The sequence below is a fragment of the Scyliorhinus canicula genome, chromosome 6 (assembly GCF_902713615.1).
Source record: "Scyliorhinus canicula chromosome 6, sScyCan1.1, whole genome shotgun sequence".
NCBI lineage: Eukaryota > Metazoa > Chordata > Chondrichthyes > Carcharhiniformes > Scyliorhinidae > Scyliorhinus > Scyliorhinus canicula.
In genome coordinates this window covers 14,860,727-14,884,468 of record NC_052151.1, presented here as the reverse complement: position 1 = coordinate 14,884,468, position 23,742 = coordinate 14,860,727, and the positions used below count along the sequence as shown (strand labels likewise).

Below are 23,742 nucleotides of genomic sequence, written 5' to 3'. Positions count from 1 at the left end.
AATGGTGATGTTTATTTTTGTCATTGTACAAGGCTTTGGTGAGACCAGACCTAGCATAATGTGCATTTTTTTTTGATCACTGCTCCTAAAGGATATTCCTGCCTTAGAGAGGGTGCAGCTAATGTTCACCAGTTTGATTCCTGAGGTTGCCCTATGGGGAGAGATTGAGTAAAATGGACCTAAACTCTAGAAGAATGAGAGGTGATTTAATTGAATCATCTAAACTTTTGAGAGAAATGAGAGCAACGTACTGCAGATGCTGGAAATTAGAGAGAGCATCAGAAAATGCTGGAAGTGCTCAGCAGATCTGGCATCTGTGGAGAAAGAAACCGAGTTAACATTTCAGGTCCATGGTCAAAACTATCTAGTTAGCCTGAAATATTAACTCTGCTTCTCACAGGGTAGGTGCTGAAATGCTGCTTCCCTGGAGAGTCTAGAATTAGGTGGCATAGTCTCAGGATGAGAGATCAACCATTTTGCACTGAAAATGCAGAGGAGTTACTTCACTTAGAGGGCTGTGACTCTTGGGCATTCTGTTTCAGATGGTTGTGGATGCTCAATGAGTATATTTAAGGTTAAGATTTGACATACAAGAATCAAGGGCTATGGAGTTCAGGCAAGAAGCTGGAGTTGAAGTTGAGAATCCGCCATTATCTTATTAATCGGCAGAGCAGGCCCAAGGACCGATAAGGCTTAATTCCTTATGGTCTTATTGATAAAATAGCATCAAACTCGAGAGGTAAAGACAGCAGTATAGTGTGTAAATCAGAGCAGGACCAAAAACAAACGGACATATTTTTCACCCAGGTGGTGGTGGGAATCTGGAATGCACTGCCTGGGATAGTAGTTAAGGCATGAAACCTCACAATCTTTAAAAAATACTTGGATGAGCACTTGAAATGGCATAACATTCAAGGCCATGGGTCAAAGGCTGGGAAGTGGGATTAGTGCAGATTTAGAACATAGAACGATACAGCGCAGTACAGGCCCTTCGGCCCACGATGTTGCACCGACATGGGAAGTCAAAAACTAAAGGCCATCTAACCTTCACTATGCCATTATCATCCATATGCTTATTCAATAAACTTTTAAATGCCCTCAATGTTGGCGAGTTCACTACTGTTGCAGGTAGGGCATTCCACAGCCTCACCACTCTTTGCGTAAAAAACCTACCTCTGACGTCTGTCCTATATCTATTACCCCTCAATTTAAGGCTATGTCCCCTCGTGCTAGCCACCTTCATTCGCGGGAGAAGGCTCTCACTGTCCACCCTATCTAACCCTCTGATCATTTTGTATGCCTCTATTAAGTCACCTCATTTAGCCTAGTTTCTGTCAGTTCAGGTTTGATGGGCCGAATGACCTCTTCTGTGAGTCTATGATTGGTATTTTGGAAAAATTATGTTTGCAGATGGCATATTGTTACTTCTAACATTGTACTATAATGAACATTGTAAACAGTCGAAACAGCAGAAACAATGGGATAAACATTCAATAAGTGGGTTCTGCATTCCTTTTGTACTATTACTGTAAAACAGATAATGACTTAATCAAAGAACCCATCCAGGGTTTATGACTAAATATTGCTGAATAAAGAAATATGTCGAAGCTTTTTGTCTTGTAATCATCAGGAAACTTTGCACGTACACAAACTGCCTAGTTTAAATTTCAACCAATGCTTGGCAGTTAACTGTTGGTCACGTGACATATTCTCCATGGCAATGCCCCCACCAATCAGTCCACCTAGCACACTGGGCTAAACAGCTGGCTTGTAATGCAGAATAAGGCAGCAGTGCAGGTTCAATTCCCGCACTGGTCTCCCTGAGCAGGCGCTGGAATATGGCGTCTCACAGTAACTTCATTGAAGCCTCCTTGTAACAATAAGTGATTGTTATTACTTGCCAATCAATCAGCACTTTCTTCTGTCATTGACAAAATTCAGAGTTCATTATAATTTATGTAATAGAGCATTTAGAAATGGCTTCCTGAGGCATTAGGGGCGGCAGTGATGTTGTGGTACAATCGCTGAACAGAAACCCAGAGTCATGCTCTGGGGACATTGGTACGAATCCTGCCGTGGCAGATGGTGAAATTTGAATTCAATAAATTAAAAGTCTAAAAGGTGACCTTGAACCCATTGTCGATTGTCATAAAAACCCATCAGATTCACTAATGCCCTTTAGGGAAGGAAATACGTTGTCCTTACCTGGTCTGGCCTACTTGTGACTCCAGATCCAGAACAATGTGGCTGACTGGTAACTGCCCTCAGAGCTGGCGACACCAACATCCCATGAACAAATTTAAAAACTGAAGGGGCAATCATGCCTGACAAATGTATTAGAATTCTTTGAGGTGGTAAAAGTAGAGTAGATGTAGGGGAACCAGTACATGTAATAAACTTGGATTTCCAAAAAACAAAGGTAACTTAATAAGACAAGTGTCCATGGTATTGGGGGGTAGTATATTTGCATGGATAGAGGATTAGCTAACTGGCAGAAGACAGAGTTGGGATAAGTGGAACTTTTTCAGGATGGCAACCGTAACTAGCGGAGCGCCACAGTTATTCACGATATGTATTAATGACCTGGATGAGGGAAGTGAATGTACTGTGCCAACTTTGCAGATGACAAAAATAGGTGGGAAAGCAAGTGGTGAGGATAACACAAAGGGTCTACAGAGGGATGTAGACAGGTTAGGTGAGTGGTCAAAAACTTGGCAGATGCAATATAATGTAGGAAAATGTGAAGTTATGCACTTTGGTAGGAGGAATAAAGGAGCTGAATATTAATTAAATAGAGGAAGACTGCGACACAGGGATTTGGGGATCCTCTTGCATAAATCACAGATAGCATGCAAGATCAGCAGGTAACTGGGAAGGCAGATGGAATGTTGGCCTTTATGTCTCAGATAGCCATGATGTGGAGATGCAGGCGTTGGACTGGGGTGAGCACAGTAAGAAGGAGCAGTGCTCCGAAAGCTAGTTTGAAACAAACCTGTTGGACTTTAACTTGCTGTTGTCAGACTTCTTACTTTATTTCACAGGGAATGGAATATAAAAATAGGGAAGTTTTGCAGAAACTATACAAGGCACGAGTTAGATCGCATCTGGAATACTATGAATGGTTTTAGTCTCCTTATCTAATGAAAGATATACTGGCATGGAGGCAGTCCGGAGAAGGTTCATAGAATCTACAGTGCAGAAGGCCATTCGGCCCATCCGAGTCTGCACTGGCACTTGGAAAGAGAACCCTACCCAAGCCCACCCCTCCACCATGCTTCACAGCTCCAGGGTCCCAGGTTCGATTCCCGGCTGGGTCAATGTCTGTGCAGAGTCTGCACGTCCTCCCCGTGTGTGCGTGGGTTTCCTCCGGGTGCTCCGGTTTCCTCCCACAGTCCAAAGATGTGCGGGTTAGGTGGATTGGCCATGATAAATTGCCCGTAGTGTCCTAAAAAGTAAGGTTATGGGGGGGGGGGTTGTTGGGTTGCGGGTATAGGGTGGGTTTGAGTAGGGTGATCATTGCTCGGCACAACATCGAGGGCCGAAGGGCCTGTTCTGTGCTGTACTGTTCTATGTTCTATATGTTCTATCTCCGTAACCCAGTAACCCCACTCAACCTTAATTGGATTGATCCCAGGTATGGAGGCAATTTCTTATGAGGAAAGGTGGAGTAGATTGGGCCTGTACTCATTGGAGTTTAGAAGAATGAGGCATTATTGAGGCATACAGGATTCTCAGGGGGCTTGACGGGTAGATGCTGAGAGGATGTTTTCCCTCGTGTGAGAATCTAGGATCAGAGCAAAATCTCAGAGCAAAGTGTCGCCCATTTAAGACAGATATGAGGAAGAATTTCATCTCTCAAGAGATGAATCTGTGGAATTCTTTACCACAGAGAGCTGTAGGGTTTGGGTCGTTAAGTATGTTCAAGGCTGAGATAGACAGATTTGTAATCAGTGAGGGAATCAAGGGTTATGGGGATGCAGTGGGAAAGTGTTGAGGATATCAGATTAGCCATGATCTCATTGAATGGTGGAGCAGGCCTGATGGGCTGAGTGGCCTATTTCTGCTCCTACATCTTGTCTTCATTTGGTAATTGCTGTTTTCCCTAATATTCTTGTAAAATGTCCTGATGAGTACAAGACGAAAAGCTTTGACATGTCTTTTTTTCAAACAACTATTGGTTATAATTAACTTCACCCCAGCAGCTACGCAATCTCAACCCACAAAGGTCTTTCATAAAAAAAAGAAATAATTCACACAATGCTGTTTAGTATGTTGATAATCTTCTCTTTTCATTAGTGTCCCAGCATATTGGTAAGCATATTATACTCCTATTACTCTAAAGTTCCATTTACTATTATTTACCTCTCTACAAACCTACTGACATGTCAGATCTACCCACCCTGGATGACTCAACAGAACAAAGAATCCATATTTACACTCATCCATCACAACCTTTTGCTCTTGAAGGTATTAAAGGCCCCTCAATCAGAAAGGCTGTGACACTCCACATCAAAATACACACGCAGGCCAGAATCCCCCCCCCCCCAACCCCAAATACTGGTATTCTGAACATTTTATTTAGTGGCTCCAGTCAATGTTATCTTTCATAATAAAACATCAATAAATCTTTCTTACACCTCAGCAAGGATATTGTAGCAGACTCAGGTGTGTCCTGGAAATTCACTTCTTAAAATGACAACCAAAATCAATACTTGCTGGGACGAGTTCTACATGTACATCTAGTAAACACCATTTTAGAGCAAAGTCTGAAATACAGATGATATGTGCACAATATATGTACACAATTTATATAAAAGGGAATCTTTCCGACTGCAACTTAGTACTTAATGAAAGGTAGAAATGTACGGTACATAAAACAAATGGAAAATCCAAACCAAAGATGAAAATGCTCAATTCCTCACAGCTAGCCTCCAAACTTCAGATAAATAAACTTGCTGCAGACTTTGCTGTGCAGTTATGTGCTAAAGCAAGACATAGCAATCCATACGAATCATCAGCATTAACACATTGCTAGAATGGTCTTGGGTACTTTTTTTTCCCCCTTATAGCTTAATCAAACACAACAGTTTTTTTCCCCTGGAGAATAAATATCAGAAATCCAGCAAACCGTACTCTTTGCCAAGACTCTCCATATCAGCAGTACCATTTACGTTGTTTCCTTTTTTTTTTAAAAAGCTTTAGATTTTATCCACATTCAGATTTAAGCACTGATATTCATATCGGCTAAAAAGGGTTTCCTTCTCTTCTGCAGCCTCCTATTATAGCATTTTATATAATATAGACGTAGTCAACAGAAATCAGTGGAATACTCTCCACTGGTTGGAGTCGTCCCTGGCACAAAGGAAAATAGTTGCAAAAGGTAACGTCACCATAGTCCCAGATGACCATAGGCTGCTTTCCCCTTTGAAGGAGAGAACGGACTGGTGACGGTTTAACCTGAGGCGAGGGGCAAGGTTGAGAAGGTGAGGCATTCATGAATAACCTCAGCCGGTATGGGATTGAACCCGTACTGCTGGCCTCGCTCTGCATCATGAACCAGGTGTCTAGCCAACTGAGCTAAGATGGTTGTAGTTGTTGGAGGTCAATCATCTCAGCCCCAGGACATCGCAGCAGGAGTTCCTTAGCTTTTGTCCTCGGCCCACCCATCTTCAGCTGCTTCGTCAATGGCCTTCCATCCATCATAAGGTCAGAATTGGGGAGGTCCACTGATGCACAGTGGCCAATCCTATTTGCAACTCATCAGGTAATTAAGCAGTCCATGACCGGTAGCAGCAAAACATGGACAACATTTCGGCTTGGCCTAATAAGTCGCAGTGACATTCACGCCACACAAGTGCCAGACAATGACCATCTCCAACAAGAGAGAATCTAACCCATCTCCCCTTAACATGGATTTCCATGTTAATACTGACTGGAAAGTTAAATTGACAAGTCATAGAAACACTGTGGGATTGGAACCCAGGTCCCCAAAGCATAATCCTGGGTCTCTGGATTACTAGTCCAGCGACAATACCACAAAAGGGGCCGGTTTAGCACAGTGGGCTAAACAACTGGCTTGTAATGCAGAACAAGGCAGCAGCACGGGTTCAATTCCCATACCAGCCTCCTCGAAAAGGTGCCCAGAATGTGGTGACTAGGGGCTTTTCACAGTAACTTTATTGAAGCCTACTTGTGACAATAAGCGATTATTGATTATTAAATATGCCACAATTTCTGGTGGCAGAGGAGATGGTAAGCAGAGGATACAGATTTAAAATAATTGGCAAAAGAACCGGAGAACAGTGGATTTGTACACCCGGCAAAAATCTGGCTCACAATTCTGCTGATGGACAAGGGATTAAAATATCAAAGAACAAGACTGCAACCTACTGCCAGTCCCAAGATATGTATGACTGAAGGTCTCAATAATTAATCTCCGTTTAACATTTTGAGATGGGCACCTCAGTGAACTTCTGAAAATTAGAGTTGTACATGACAGGAGTGCAGCTCAAATTTACATTTTGAAAGTAGGGTGCTGAATGTAACAGAAGGCGAATAATGTATGGTCTTAGGTTAGGGATTTGTTTTGAAAACATTGAAAATTATGAAGATATTGTCCAACAAGTGTGGAACAGATTGCAGGTGCACTTGGTAGCATCTCTTTTAAAATGTGCTGTGAGGTTAGTAAAAGCTACGGGGGTGATTCTCTGAGCCCCGCGCCGAGCCGGAGAATCACCGCAACCGCGCCATGACATGGGCCGAAGGGCCCGTACTGTGCTGTAATGTTCTACGACGCCGGCGCGCGATTCCCCAAGGTGCGGAGAATCGGCGCCATTTGCGTTGGCGCGTTTGGCACGGCGTCGGAATCAGCAGGGCCGCCGATTCTCTGGCCCAGATGGGCCGAGATGCTGTGTCGATAAGACAGAGTCCCGCCCGCGCCATTCACCCCTGGTCACTGCCGGCGGGAACTCTGCGCGAACGGTGGTGGGGGGGGGGGGGGGGGGGGGGGGGGGGGGGGGGGGGGGGTGGGGGGGGGGGGGATGTGCTCCTTCACCTGGGGGGGGGGGGGGGTGGGTCTCCGATGGGGTCTGGCCCACGATCGGCGGGCCGGCCTATCCTCTCCTCCTCTTCCCCCCCCCCCCCCCCCCCCCCCCCCCCCCCCCCCCCGGCCGACTTTCTGGCGTGGCCAGCCCCTGAAAACCAACGCCATCTTGAGTCGGGGCCGGCGCACTAAAGAAGTCCCCCGCGCATGCGCAGGATGGCGTGGCCCAACTGCGCATTCACAGGTTGGGGCGGCGGAAAGGAGGCTGGAGCAGCGTGAACCGCTCCAGCGCAGTGCTGGCCCCCACAGTCGTACCCGGGCCCGGTTCGCGCTATCGTAAAATGCAACGGCATTCACGACGGCGCGAACATTTGGGCTCCATATTGGAGAATCGACCCCTAAATCTTGAAATGAGAGACAAAGAGAGGATACAGATCATTCTACTTTTAACTGGCCCAGAAACGCTTTTTGGTCTCTACATTTTCTTTCTATTTTTCTTTACCAATTTCCCTTGGTAATCTTGCAACACCATACTGTAGGTCACAGTAAAGTAGCATTTACAATAGCAAATTACTGCATGTACTGGAAGTTTGAAATAAAAACTGAAAAGGTTGGAAGCACTCAGTGGAGAGAAAGTATGACACCAGACATTGATACTAAAGAGGGGTGACCAATTGTATTCACATTAAGCCAAGGGGTACGAAATAGAGGGTGTGTTTAGAATCATTGTATATAATGCATCATTATCTACCACAATGTTGATATGTACCACAATTGTTAATTCCTTGTGTGTTTATGGTTGTCCCCCTAATGTGAAAACACTTTAGAACAGGTGGTTACTACGAGGGAGGAAGTGTTAGGTGTGTTTAAAAAGCATTACGGTAGACAAATCCCAGGGCCAGATGGCATCTATTACAGATTTCTGAGGGAGACAAGAAATGAAATTGCTAGGCCCCTGACAGAAATCTTTGTGTCCTCGTTGGCCACAGGTGAGATCCCAGTGGATAGCCAATGTTGTCGCATTATTTAAGACGGGTTGCAAGGATATCTGGGTAATTATAGGTCAGTGAGCTTGACGTCAGTGATAGTGAAATTGTTGGAAAAGATTCTCAGATAGGATCTATGCACATTTGGAAGTGAATGGTCTTATTAGCGACAAACAGCAAGGTTTTGTATGAGGGAGGTCATGTCTCACAAATTTAATTGAATTTTTTGAAGAGGTGACAAAATGATTGACGAGGGAAGGGCTGTGCATGTTGTCTCCATGGACTTTAGCAAAACATTTGATACGGTCCCTCATGGCAGGCTGGTGCAAAAGATTAGATCACATGGGTCAGGGGTGAACTAGCTGGATGGATCCAGAACTGGCTTGGCCATAGAAGACAGGAGGATAGCAGTGAAAGGGTGTTTCCCAAATGGAGGTCTGTAACTGGCAGGGATCGGAACTGGGAACTCTGCTGTTTGTAATGTATATATAAATGACTTGGCAGAAAACAAAGCTGGTTTGAGTAGAAAGTTTTCAGATGATACTAAGATTGCACGAGTTGCGGATAGTGATGAAGATTGTCAGAGAATACAACAAGATATAGATAGGCTGCAGAATTGGGCAGAGAAATGGCAGATGGAATTTAAACCGGACAAAAGCGAGATGGTGCATTTTGGTAGATCCAATTCAGATGGGAGTTATAAAATAAATGGCAGAACCATCAGGAGCATAGAGACACAGAGATCTTGGTGTGCAGGTCCACAGATCCTTAAAAGTGGCAGCACTGGTGGAAATGGTGGTAAAGAAAGCATATGACATGCTTGCCTTCATAGGACAGGGTATCAAAACAAAAGCTCGAAAATTATGTTAGTTATATAGAACTTTGATTAGGCCACATTTGGAATATTATGTCCAATTCTGGTCACCACACTACCAGAAGAATGTGGAGGCTTTGGAGACTACAGGAAAGGTTTACCAGGATATTGCCTGGTATGGAGGGGAGATGCTATATGGGGAGATTGAATAAACTGGGATTGTTCTCCCTAGAGAGACGGAGGCTGAGGGGCGGCCCGATAGAAGTTTATAAAATTATTAGGAGTATAGATAGGGTGAACAGTTGGAGGCTTTTTCCCAGGGCGGAAATGACAATTACAAGGGGGCACAAGTTCAAGAAGGAAGGGGAAAGGTTCAGTGGAAATGTGCGGGAAGTTTGTTTTTTTGTACACAGAAGGTGGTGTGGCCTGGAATGCACTGCCAAATGAGGTGGTTGAGGCAGATACGTTAGTGACCTTTAAGACTTATCTGGATAGGCACATGATAGGGACTGGTTTAGCTCACTGGGCTAAATAGCTGGCTTTTAAAGCAGGCCAGCAGCACGGTTCGATTCCCGCACCAGCCTCCCCGGACAGGCGCCGGAATGTGGCGACTAGGGACTTTTCACAGTAACTTCATTGAAGCCTACTCGTGCCAATAAGCGATTTTCATTTCCATTTTATGAACAGACGGGGTATAGAAGGATACATGTGGTTGGTCTGGATATGACACATGATCGGCACAGGCTAATAGGGCAAAAGGGCCTGTTCCTGTGCTGTATTATTCTTTGTTCTTGTTCTTACAATTTCCATACCCAGATGCAGCCCCCAGCCGAAACATTTGCCCCCCCGAACTGTTAAGATTTGTTACAGCAATTTTCCAAGCTTCCTTGTCAGCACGTTCCAAACCCAAGATCTCTAGAAGACAAAGGGAATCAGTTGATGAGACCACCACCACATGGAAGTTTCCCCCCATGCAAGTTTCTCTCCCCCGCAAGTCACACAAGCCACTGATGTGAAAATACAGCCGTTCCTTCAAAATCCACACCGAATTGCACTGTGCGAGGACTTTCACCACACAGGCTACACCAGTTAAAAAAGTCAATTCACCACTACCTTCCTAAAGAAAGGGAGGGATATAAAATCAAAACTGGCCTTTCCACTTAGATCCATAGCTGATGAATGAATAAATAAAATAAGCCTCAATGTATCCTACATTATATTTTCTAATTTTAGAATTCTTTAACTGCTACATTGTTCCAGAGCAACTCCTTCTCCCAATCACCCCAGAGGAAATCACAAACGCAGTGATAAAGCAAAACTTCAGAAATAAATGACCTTCCCAAGACTATCTGCATAGCCCTTCCCAAAGTACACACATTTACTGCGACTGAGCAATTTCCAAAATAAATCAGCAGTGTAAACAGAAACAGAAAAAATATACGAAGTTGATAAATCCCTAGCATTGCCCTGATAATAATATGTGCTACCACAGATTACATGGATAAGCTGCCTGTTTAAAAAAAAAGAAACAAAGAACATTGCTTTATACTGCTTTTTTCAGATTTATAAACACTTTACTTATAAAAATAACCTACTCAAGTGTTTCCGTTTACAAAATTTAAAAATAAACTTGCCCAGAACATGCTTTGTCAGATGACATAACCTCCTTCAGTGAAATTGTGCGAACCAAATAAAGGAAGGAAAACTTGCTGAGTTTTCAATGCTTCTTCAAGTTTGGTTTTATTGGGGTGGGTGGCAGAATTATAATTACAAATGTCCCAGCAGCACCACTGATGCAACAGCTTTGCTATGGAGTGCTGGGGAAATTATTCAGGCACCCCACTCTACTCCTCACACTGAAAGTCTCCAATTTATCGAAGAATCCAAGAGAACACACATTTCCCCAGAGAGGCAGCTCCAAGGCTGAATATCACTCGGAGGCAATAACTGGATAATAAAGAGTGGTGGTAGAGGGGCACAAATAGCTGGATACCATCAATGTACATGTGGAAGACAATCATACATCTGCGGGCAAGGACGTCCGGTGACGGCGGGCGGGAGGCGGCCGCTAAACGGAGGGCTCCTGATCGGGAACAGCATTTTGGGGGCTTTAAGCCCGGTCCCAGGGTCCACGGAGGCGTCAAAGGCAGGGAGAAGGCACAGTAGAAGAAGATGTCCAGGATCAGCAAGAAAATGGCCGGTAAAAGAACAGCTGAGGGCCCATTGGGGAGAGGAGGGGTCACCAGGTAAAAAAGAGGCTGGAGCACCAGGGGTGGCCGCATTGCTGAAGGCTGAAGAAATAACTACGGTAATGGCTGCAGAATTCGAAAGGCAGTTTACAAAACACCTGGAGGCGATAAGGAAGGCGATGAGGGAGGTTTTGAGTGTGCTGGTGGTGGAGGCGATTTCCCCGGTGACGAGGCGGTGGTGAGTGCAATGGCGGAGGTGCGGGCGCAAGGGGAGGCGCTGAAGGTAGTGGAGGAGACGGTGGCACAGCACGATGATCAACTTACCTCGATGGGGAAGGAGATGCGGAAGGCGATGGAGGTGAACAAGGATCTGCGAGGAAAATTGGCAGATCTGGAAAACAGGTCCAGGCGACAGAATTTGAGGATTGTGGGGCTGCCCGAAGGAGTTGAAGGGCCGAGGCCGACGGAGTATTTTGCCGCTATGCTGCCGAAACTATTGGGGCAGGGGGAGGATCCCTCCCGATATGAACTGGATCAGGCGCATCGGTCGGGGAGGCCTGTACCAAAGGCGGGTGTGCTTCCGTAGGTACTGTGTGAAAGAGAAGGTCCTGTGCTGGGCCAGGCAGAAGCGGGTGGTGCAGTGGGCTGGAGCTGGTATACATGTATACCAGGACTTTACGGTGGAGCTGGCGAGGAGCGGGCTGCTTTCAACCGGGTGAAGAGGACACTGTACATCAGCAAGGTGCAGTGCGGCATTGTATATCCAGCGAAGCTGAGGGTGACTTACAAGCTCAAGGACTTTTATTTTGGTACGGCGGAGGCAGCGGAGGAGTTTGCGAAGGCAGAAGGACTGTGGCAGAACTGAGAAATTGAGAAATGGCCATATGCTGATGTAACCTCAGGACTGTATTTTCTTCTTTTTTGTCTCTTCTTTTTTTGTTTCACTGCGTATGGGCTACGGTGTATGGGCTAAAGGAGCCAATGGTGTATATATTTGGACAAGGGAAGTGATGGGATTTGCACTCGAAGTGAGGGCTCTTTGGGGTGTAGGTGGATTTGCGGGGTGTGCGTGCTAAAAGGGGATTTCTGGGCTTTCCTTGGGCCGGGCAAGAGGGAAAGGGACCCAGGCGGGGGCCGCCGCGCTGGCCGGTTTAAACCGGCCAGTGAATGGGAGTGAGGTGGGGGGAGGGGCTGCGGCCATCGGAGCCTGGCAGAACAGGGTCCGAGTGGTCTAGCCGGGATGGAAAGTTGGGGGGAAAGGAACCGAGGTTGGGGGGAAGGAGTTTTACAAGAGGCAGTGGGCGGGAGGAGTTGGAGGGGAGGGGGGGGGGTTTACAACTCTTGGGTATCACATACGGTACTCTTTCAGAGGTTGGACGGCGTTAAGTGTGGGGGGGGGGAGAAGAGGGGGGGGATTCTAGGGTGGCTAGGGGCAGTGGGGGGTGGACTCTAGGGTGACCATGGGCGGTCCCGGACTCCTTTCTTTTTTCTCCTTTGTGTTTTTGTTTCCACCGTGGGAGGGTTTGTTTTATTGGATGCATATATTGACAGGTGGGCCGTTGTTTGAGGTGGTGGGAGGATGGGATCGTTGTTATTGTTAAGGGGATTGATTTTGTATTTGTTACCGTTTACTGTTTGTGGGTGGGGTGTAAATTTTGGAGGAAAATGTGAAAATGGAGAATAAAAAACATTTTGTTTTTAAATACATCTGCGATCAAGGGATAGCATGAAGAGGAAGGAAGTAGTCACAAATTGATCCTGAGAGACTCAAAGTAACGGTGTTGGACTTGAATGAGAATCTAGAGTCCCACTGAACTGGACAAGAGGCGATGGATAATGATGTGGTTGACCATATCAAAGTGCTGCAAAGATGTGGTTAATGCACTAGTCAAATTCAAATGCTCTTTGAGACTGGTATAGATAGCTGTCCATCGATAAATATTTCAGCTCAAAAGAAAGAATTTCAACTTTAGATTACAGACCATTTTTCTAGCTCTTGATATTAAGGCCTAGCATCATGTGCTCCTGTATGAGCTATAATGTTATCAGAGTAATATTCTCCCCACACTCGCTCATGTCTGAAAGAGGCACATAACGTGGGATTTTGTGGCGCGGACCCACATAATAATAATAACTTGTCACAAGTAGGCTTCAATGAAGTTACTATGAAAAGCCCCTAGTCGCCACATTCCGCCACCTGTTCGGGGAGGCCGGTACAGGAATTGAACCCACGTTGCTGCCTTGTTCTGCTTTACAAGGCGGCTATTTAGCCCAGTGTGCCAAACCACCCCTAAATACTGGAGTAAGCCTGTCCAAAGTCATCTCAAAAATCACACGCAAACTACCAATCTTAAAAACAAGGTTCTTGAGGAGCATCCGAGACATTAGATTAGACTTGAGAAGTATGTCAGTCCTGAGCAAGACAAACAGCAGCAGCACAAGTAGTTCCATTCTAGGTAAAGAAACAGAGTTACGATGCAAGCTATGTGCTAATTGATGGTATACTGTACCGACTGGGCTCAGAGGTCTGCAGCCACAGTCTACTACTAAAAGCAATTTTAAAATGAGAATGAAAGAGAAATGAAACAAAAAGATTGTCACTAAAATTCTTAAATTGCATTTTTTTATCAGGTGTATTACTAACATTTCTAACCATGTACAATGAATAATATTTTTGGAGGCATTCTATTAAAACCAAACTTCAATAATGCAAATGTACAGTTTGATAGTCCTTCAATAAATCAAAAGGCACAATTTTACAAAGTTCTACTGGGTTGCTAAACCTGCTCAATGCCAAAGTTAGGATTCAGGAATATGATATTGGCCATAAAGTAGAAGAGCAGTACAAAAGACTTGCTGAGCAGCACATCACGTGTCTAACAAATCACACAAGTGTTAGCTTAAATGGCAATTTTCATTCCTGCTTTCTTAGGGACAAGACATAACAATGTAAAATAATGCCTTAATAAACAGAAGGATTAAATGAGTTGACCTCATGCAAGTGGGGTCCGAATGCTTCCACAAAAGGCAAATGCACATCTCATTACCAAGATTATCATTAATATATCATTGTCAATGTGCCAATAACAGTAAACCCAATTTTGTTGCTCAGTTATCTTTAGTAGCCAATCATCATTATAAAAATGACTCACATACAGTTCACTCTGCCTTGAGAAAGCAAGGTTTTTTTCCTGCTTCTTTAAAATTCCACCATTGAGACATTCTGTACACACCTGACTTTTTTCTCAATTCCCAACTACGGGCCACAGTTACAAACACAATTAATAATATGAAACCACATGTCTCCTCTCAAATATTTCCAACAGCAAAACAAGCTGAAATGTATGCAAACGTTGGTGGATTAAATTTTATAAGTCATTTATAAGCATAGTCAAGGGTTCTTAATGGCGATAATTTGACCTCCACAGCATAGCAGGTATATATCTTGAATGTAGTCTATTGCATGGAATATTGCCAGCTTACCTAAATGGGCTCAGCGAATAGTACTCTTACTGCCAAGTTTAAAAGTTGTGTTCCAGCACCTCTCCAGGATCTAAGCATACATACCCAAATGTAACACTTCAGCGCATTACTGCAACAGTGCTACACTGTTGATGGTGCCTTTCATAAAATTAGATGTTTATAAAATACTTTTAATTCAAATTTTCAACAAGTTTTAATCAACAAAAACAGAAGAAAAAGCGAAATAACAGTGCCCCCCCCCCCCCCCCCCCAAATACAGAAGCAATAAATTAACAAAAATAGTTAACATGAGAACAAATACACATACCCAATACAGGAAAAAGAACAAGCCTACCCATCCCCCCCACTCCGGGTTGCTGCTGAAATTGACCATCCTCTAATGCTCCGCCAGGAAGTCTAGAAACGGTTACCACCGCCGGAAGAACCCTTGCACCGACCCCCTTAGGGCAAACTTGACTCTCTCCAGTTTGATAAACCCAGCCATATCATTGATCCAGGATTCCACGCGCGGGGGTCTCGCATCCCTCCACTGTAGAAGAATCCTGCGCCGGGCTACCAGGGACGCAAAGGCCAGGATACCGGCCTCTTTCATCTCCTGCACTCCCAGCTCCGCAGCTACCCCAAATATTGTGAGCCCCCAGCCCGGTTCAACCCTGGAACCAACCACCCTTGACAAGGTCCCCGCAACGCCCCTCCAAAAGCCCTCCAGTGTCGGGCATGCCCAAAACATGTGGGTGTGGTTTGCTGGGCTCCCAGAACACCTGACGCACCTGTCTTCACTCCCAAAGGCCCTATGCAGCACCTTTAATTGAATTAGACTAAGCCTTGTACAGGAGGAGGAGGAATTCGCCCTCCCCAGGGCATCCGCCCACATCCCCTCATCAATCTCCTCTCCCTGCTCCTCCTCCCACTTCTCTTTCAGCTCCTCCACCGAGGCCCCCTCCCCCTCCAGCATCACTTGGTAGATTGCCGAATAAAATGAGATGTTAAACTGATCTTCTCTGCCATTCATGTAGACATGATGTTACTGGAAGAAACACGGGAGAGCTCCTCTGTGTTCCAGCTTTTCTCCTTCAGTCACCATCACAAAAAAAATGCAGCTCACTGCTGCTGTTTAATGGGTCTTGCTATGTGCAAATTGGCCAACACTCTTGTCTACATAACAGTGAATTCATTCCCAGAGTAATTAATTGGCTGTGAAACATGATTGCCTCTATTTTAATGTCAAAGCTTAAACCTATCAGAGAGCACATTCAATGGTGCAGAAGTGCAAATGTACTATGTAGTCTGGCTACTGCTAGTCAACTTCGTTTGATTCCCACAAGTAAACTAATAGAGATATTTTAGAACATTTCCATGTACAAAATAAATATCAATATCTCTATTCAGATAGTATTGCAAAGTTCTATTTAGAAAACAACTTTCATTTATAAAAATCTATGAATTAGGCAGAGTTCTGTGAAATACAATCTGAATTGCAGTGATACATAATCACATCAGCTGTACTAAAAAGCAACGAGCATTTCATAGTCGGAACTACCAGAAAAATATCCAATCTGTGGTGATAGTTTGGTGCCACTTAAATCACAACATCTCAAAAGGTCTTCATACAATCAATTAACTTTTGAAATGCAATATGTAGGCAAACTTCAATTCAAGCTACACAGTTCAACCAGCAGCATCAGTCACCCCACCAGCAAAACTAAAATCTGAACCATATTTATAAAGCTCATGCAGAGCAACATAGCCTGGAGTGTATTCTAAACTTGTACCATGGTTCAAAACCAAAATAAACAGCAAACAGCAGCTTGAGCTTTGCTCTCAATCTTCATTTCTTCATAGTAACCCCTTTAGCATGGTACAGTGGAGGAACACACTGCAGGTTGTCATGCAAATAGGGAATACTGTTCACCTGCAAGATCAAGTGAAATTAAACCTGCAGTATTTAGTTCAAATTACGTTTCAACCATTGGATTCCTCCTCCTTCTATGAAGAACAGTGGCTGCACTTTGGTAACTCATTGGATGTGTGGTTCTGAAGTGCATTGAAACATCCTGGGTCATGAAAGGTATAAACCAAATGTAAATGCTTTCATTCTGTAGCTTCCAAATTTATTCAAAAAGTATAAAAACTGGAACCCCAAAATCCTAACGTACATTTACACAGACCATATCTTGAAATTTAAATAATATTAAAATACTCCCCACTATGTATTACTTCCTGATATAAATTGAAGCTTTTGTGTTGTATATTACATTTTCCATAGAAAACAATGGCAGTGGGAAACTGCAGGAAAAATGTCTCTTGCTCCAGGCAGGAAATTCACACAATTTTTCAAACTGACAACATATCAAAATTAAGAATCGCTATGACCTTAAATCAACTGACTCTTGCACTAAAAACAGAACTTAAAAATGCCAACTAAAGCTACTTGACTAAAACAGGAAGCTATTATGAGAGACTGACCACACAAATTTCCAGACTTTAGACAAATTATGAAAGGAACTTGCCACACCAGTTAAAACCACAATTCTAACCACTGCCTGCCCCCACCACCGCTCCCCCCTATAGAATCACTTCATATGCATGGGTAGGTTGGTGGCAGGTAGAACAGAGCTAAAAACATAGTATCACATTGCAGGTTTTTCTTTGGGCACTTGCTGCAGATCAAAAATTGCCAGTGCCCTACTTCTGGACTTCTCAAAGACAGAAACTCCACAAATCAATCATTCCACAGACAAATATTATAAATCAAGTTCTGAATATTTCTAAAAATTTTCATTGATGGGATGTGGGTGTCGCTGGTTAGGCCAGCATTTATTGCCCATCCCTAGTTGCCCTTCAGATGGTGGTGGTGAGCTGCCTTCTTGTCCCCGAGGTGCTGTTCAGGAAGGTGCTCCAGGATCCTGACCCAGCAATAGTGAAGGAACAGGGATATATTTCTAAGTCAGAGTGGTGAATGACTTGGAGGTGAAGCTCGAGGTATTGGGGTTCCCAAGTATCTGCTGCTCTTGTCCATCTAGACGGTAGTGGATTTGGAAGGTGCTGCCTAAGGAGCGTTGGCGAGTTCCTGCAGTGCACCTTATAGATGGTGCACATACTGCCACTGTCTGTCATCCAGACAAGTAGAGAGTATTCCATTACACTCCTGACTTGTGCCTTGGAGCTGGTGGACAGGCTTTTGGGTGTGTGTGTGTGTGTGTGTGTGTCAGGAGATGAGTTTCTTGCTGTATGATTTCTAGCCTTTGACCTGCACTGGTAGCCACAGTTTTTATATGGCTTGTCCAGTTCAGTTTCTGATCAATGGTAACCCCAGGATTTTGATAGTGGGGCATTAAGCGGTGGTAATGCCATTCGACGATGGTTAGATCCTCTTGTAGATGGTCACTGCCTGGCACTTGTATGGCACAAATGTAACTTGCCACTGGTCAGCCCAAACCTAGATTTTGTCCAGGTCTTGCTGCATTTGGACATGGACTGCTTCCTTATCTGAGGAGTTCTGAGTTGTGCTGAATATTGCGCAGTAATTTGCCAACATCCCAACTTCTGACCTTATGATGGAAGGGAGGTCAGTAAGAATATAAAATTTAAGAATTGGTGCAATATCTATGACTCAATTTTAAACCACTGAAACCAAATTACAACTCTTTATTGATTACAATAAGGTGTGACAACTTATGATTTGGTATCTCTATAGGCATTCTCAGCTAGCTAATGAACATAAAATCAGTTTAAATACCTTGCATTAGTATTTCATCTTTCTAGATCACACCCAGCTGATTCACAATGCTGATGATAGATAAATTCAAAATACTACAAACACTAAATAGATTCTGGGGTGGGGGAAAAATTGAGAAAGGAATAGAAAAACACCCCAGCTCCCATATGCAGTATGTATAAAACTACATTTCATTGCCTTCTTTTGTGTAAATGTCAAAATGCTACATAATTTGCAACATGGTCCATCTGGGCACAATTTTTTTTTTATAAACAACAGTCTTTCAGTCAGCCTACAATTAAGGTTCCGCCGTCCTTCAAGATGACAACTGGTAAATTCCCCCTCACTCAGATCTTATCTAACATCACCACTAACTACTGTGTATCCACTCTACATTAATCTGTTTAACATACTGATGGCATCTACATCACCATCTTTCAGCAGAAGAATAGTCAAATTACCCCCTGAGGCATTAATTCCCTGAGAACCATGAGAATGTTACCTCAAATGTCCATATAGAGGTACCAAGGATGTACCTGAATCAATACACTTCCCGTACCAGCCTCCCCGGACAGGCGCCGGAATGTGGCGACTAGGGGATTTTCACAGTAACTTCATTGAAGCCTACTCGTGACAATAAAGCGATTTTCATTTCATTTTCATTTTTCACACTTCACACTTTGTACAGTTCTACTGTCTCTGCAAAAGGCACATTAGATACATTTCATATCATCCATACAAGATAATGGGTAGTGAGAATACATTGCAGTTTGCATATTGCCAAGTTCTCATACAGTACCAAATTTTCTAATGGAACACTCCATCAGCAACATGTAAAATAACTTGTACTTGTACTCAATTTCAGACCATGCATTCGCAAAACTCCAAATCCAATGGCAAACCAATTGTATGCCTCTCTTGCACATCTGTATCAAATGTTGTAGAGAGCCTTAAATAATTGTGGGGTAGAAGGAGGCAATTTTGTTTTATATCAGGTCAATGCCACATCTCTATAGAATGTGTAGTGCATCACAAGAGCAATAACAGCGAGAAGCTTAAAGAAGTTAGTTGAATGGTTCATTAATGCCAAGAGAACACCTCCTTTAAATCACATCCCAGAAATTAAATCAAGAATAGAGAAAGGGATGGTTTTCATAGGTAACAGTCAAGTATTTTTATTTTCTCGTCACTGCACATCATTGCTGAGAATGACAGATTAATGTAATCAAAGCACATGATAACCAGAATTTGACTCATTGCAGTTTGTATCTGAATATAGTGTATGTTACAGATTGTTCTATCTCATGGAAAATAACCCATTTCCCAAATTATCTATTAGTGCAGCAAGTCCACTTTTGCCTGGACCATGCTGTCCAACAACAGTAATTAAGAATAGGAGTACCTAAGCATGTGCCCAGGTTGGCTGCAGTCACCAACCCATAACCATTTAGATGTATAGATTTATTAATTACCACAGGCAACACATAGAGACAGACACTCAACCCACCATATCTGCACGAATAGCTCAATAGAAGCTAGCTGCTCTACTTTAATTTCCCATACCTTCTCACATTCTTCCTTTTCAAATGCTTACCCATGAAACTTCTTAAAATGACCTTTACACTCAGTTGTGATCAACCACTCTGCATTTTAACAGTCCCATGTGAAAACCTCTTGTAATTTCCTCCTTCTGTCTATTACTGATTCCAGTGAAACTATCATATTTACCCTCTCAAAACATTTATAACTTTGAAAACCTGCATCAGACCTTCTACTTAAATTTCCACTGTGCCAAGCGTGTTTTAAAGTCTTTCTTCACAAGCAAATCTTGAATTTGTGTGCAGCCTTCTACCCAAATTTGCACTGTCGCCTCAGCATTTTAACTTTTAACCTTCCGAGCCCAGAACTGGGTGCCCCCTAAAGCTTATCAATTTGATTCGGAAAGTATCATGAAATAGCTCATGCAGATGTTACTCTACAATAAAATAATCTTGACCACCTTAAAAGGTTAAAAGTAGTTACAAACTCCGCTGAAAGGTTTAACAGGGCTATAAATTCTTCAGGGCACTCCACGTACTTTATTCCTCAACTGTTTCCAAGGTTGCAAGGATAGTGGAGAAACACCTTGAAGGCGTTATAGTCAAGTATGACGTGCATTCGTTTACTGCATACTTTATCAATAAAATTTCTGAACGAATTCTCTCCCCTTGTCATTTAAAAAGGAAAACCACCATTTCACTTCCCAACCCAGCTCCAGCTGTCACAGTAAACAATTAACTGCACAGTTGTCAGATCAGCAACTGTAACTACTGAACGCACAAATAGATGTAGCATTCCTGTCAGTCTGCAGACTAGAAATCTTAATGCAGCACGGAAAAAAGCGATACGAGATGTTCACTCTGTGGTTAACGGGTATTATTTTTAACATTTCATGGACAAAGGAAATTGTAATCGCATTGTACAATTGCAATCCAGCCCTGAAAGGGGATCCGATAAGCGAATAAAACAGCACCGAGTGCCCTTCTAAAACAATCTGCGGTTTTCGTAACGCTCTCGGATTCGGTAAAAGTGTTTTGTCAACCATGAGAGCACAGCAAAACACACGGAGCAGCTTCTGTTTCAATCCCAAAACAATACATTCAGAAGAGACCCCAGGAATGGATGGGCACCGAATGAAAAATATCTTTAAAAAGGACTGCAACGTGAAGGGCAGGCCTGCCTAAAATATCCCTGCCCGGTTTCCCCCCCCCTCCATGCATGTGTTGGATTTGCAACACTGCTTCCGAAATCCAGAACAACAACAAAAAAACTACAAGTTACAATTCGTAAAATGTTTTGGCAGCCGAAAATGGAATGGACTGAAAATTATACCCCCCACCCCCCCCAAATCCCATTCCCCAATGATGGAGAAGACGGGCTGTTTTTGTTGTAATGCCAATAAATATGAATGAGCCCAACAAGTTGAACGAGGATTTCCATTTAACGAGATGCAGTCGCTGCGGCATATCTTAGTGGGGTAGGGGGGGTGGGAAAGAGAGGACTCACCCCACTCCAAAAACTCGGTGATGTTTTTCTCCCTTCTGAGGGGGGAGTTGGTGCACTCGTCGTACAGGCAGACGATGATGTCCAGCAAGGTCTCCACGCTGACCGCCACGCCGTTCCTCCGAGGGCCGTCCAGGATCATTTTCTCCAGTTTCTTCAAACGCACTTCTGCCGACATCTTGGCTTGGGGGAGCAGCCTTGAGCCCGGGCCGGCTAACTCTCTCTCTGGGTCAAACGCCGGCTTGTCCACACGCACAGCAATCCCAGCAGAGAGGATAAGGGGGGTTATCCAGGGATCACAGGACAAGGTCCAGCTGGAAGCGGCGGGCTGAGAATCCGGCAGCAGCACACCGGCATCATTCGCCCATTTTACCCTCTCCCCTCCTGCAGGAAGAGGCAGGGCCGCTGAAGGTTATTTCGGTTAAAATCTTTTTTTTCCCCTTCCTCTCTCTCCTCCTCCCCCACTCCTTGCACAGTTCAGACGGCAGCAGCAAGATGCAGCATCTTGTCCCCAGGTCCGGGAGCTCTCTCTCTGGAGCAGCAGCAGCACGGTGGTGGGTGAGGAGGAGGAGAAAGCTCCTCCTCAGCAAAACCGCCTCGGCTTCATTTCATTCAGAGAGAACCAGCCCTCATCATTTATCCTGCAGATCCCCCCGCCCCGCTTCACAACTTTGCTTTTATTCCCCTCTCCCACACACACACACGCGAATATTTTTCTCTCCGTCTGTTTCGTTATTTTCTTTCGTTTTGGTCACTGAATAACCAATATATATATGACCCGGTTGTTCTGTTTGTTTATATATATTTTTTCACTGCTGTCTTCTCTCACTGAAGCATCCTCTCACTCTCCTCCTCTGCTGCTGCTGCTTCTGAGGTAAAAAAAAAACACACAACATGGCGGCCACTGCCTGCGGATCGAGACACAGACTGACGGCCCGAGGGGGAGGGGCAGCCCGCCCGCCAAGCCAACCCGCCGCCCAGCACGCCGGGATACTGGAGGACCCCGAGGGTGCCAACCCGCCGCCTAGCATGCTGGGATGCTGGAGGACCCTCCGGGTGCCAACTCGCTGCCCAGCACCCCGGGATGCTGGAGGGCCCTGAGGGTGCCAACCTGCCGCCCAGGGTGCTGGAGGACCCTGAGGATGCCAACCCACTGCCCAGCACCCCGGGATGCTGGAGGACCCTGAGGGTGCCAACCCATCACCCAGCACGCTGGGATGCTGGAGGACCCTGAGGGTGCCAACCTGCCGCCCAGGGTGCTGGAGGACCCTGAGGGTGCCAACCCGCCGCCCAGCACCCCGGGATGCTGGAGGACCCTGAGGGTGCCAACCTGCCGCCCAGGGTGCTGGAGGACCCTGAGGATGCCAACCCACTGCCCAGCACCCCGGGATGCTGGAGGACCCTGAGGGTGCCAACCCATCACCCAGCACGCTGGGATGCTGGAGGACCCTGAGGGTGCCAACCTGCCGCCCAGGGTGCTGGAGGACCCTGAGGGTGCCAACCCGCCGCCCAGCACCCCGGGATGCTGGAGGACCCTGAGGGTGCCAACCTGCTGCCCAGCACCCCGGGATGCTGGAGGACCCTGAGTGTGCCAACCTGCCGCCCAGGGTGCTGGAGGACCCTGAGGGTGCCAACCCACCACCCAGCACCCCGGGATGCTAGAGGACCCTGAGGGTGCCAACCCACTGCCCAGCACCCCGGGATGCTGGAGGACCCTGAGGGTGCCAACCCGCCGCCCAGCACCCCGGGATGCTAGAGGACCCTGAGGGTGCCAACCCACCGCCCAGCACCCCGGGATGCTGGAGGACCCTGAGGGTGCCAACCTGCCGCCCAGGGTGCTGGAGGACCCTGAGGGTGCCAACCCACCACCCAGCACCCCGGGATTCTGGAGGACCCTGAGGGTGCCAACCCATCACCCAGCATGCTGGGATGCTGGAGGACCCTGAGGGTGCCAACCCACTGCCCAGCACCCCGGGATGCTGGAGGACCCTGAGGGTGCCAACCTGCCGCCCAGGGTGCTGGAGGACCCTGAGGGTGCCAACCCGCCGCCCAGGGTGCTGGAGGACCCTGAGGGTGCCAACCCACCGCCCAGCACCCCGGGATGCTGGAGGTCCCTGAGGGTGCCAACCCGCCGCCCAGGGTGCTGGAGGACCCTGAGGGTGCCAACTCGCCACACAGGACGCCAGGATGCATTCCCAATCATACTCGCTCCAATATTTGTGGCCATGCCTTCATTCTAAATTCCTCACTACAATTCCAAACCTTGCCTCATTTAAGACACTCCTGGAACCATGTTCTTTGACTAAACCTTTGGTCATATGACCTAATATCTATTTGGAATCATCGAATCCCTACAGTGCAGAAGTAGGACATTCGGCCCATCGAGTCTGCACTGACCTTCTGAAAGAGCACTCTACCTAAGCCCACTCCCCCACCCTAACCCCTGAACCTAACTTACACATCTTTGG

At 45.5% G+C, this 23,742-nt stretch overlaps 1 protein-coding gene across 1 annotated transcript in view; it reads right to left on the bottom strand.

Moving 5' to 3' along the window:
• Positions 1 to 22,193, bottom strand: part of LOC119967001 (serine/threonine-protein kinase MRCK alpha-like) — a 331,001-nt gene extending 308,808 nt beyond the window's left edge. The window contains exon 1 of the mRNA XM_038798988.1: positions 21,278 to 22,193. Within this exon, the coding sequence (XP_038654916.1) occupies positions 21,278 to 21,452 (175 nt within the window). The 5' untranslated portion in view covers positions 21,453 to 22,193. The remainder of the gene's footprint in view (positions 1 to 21,277) is intronic.
• Positions 22,194 to 23,742: the final 1,549 nt, after the last annotated feature.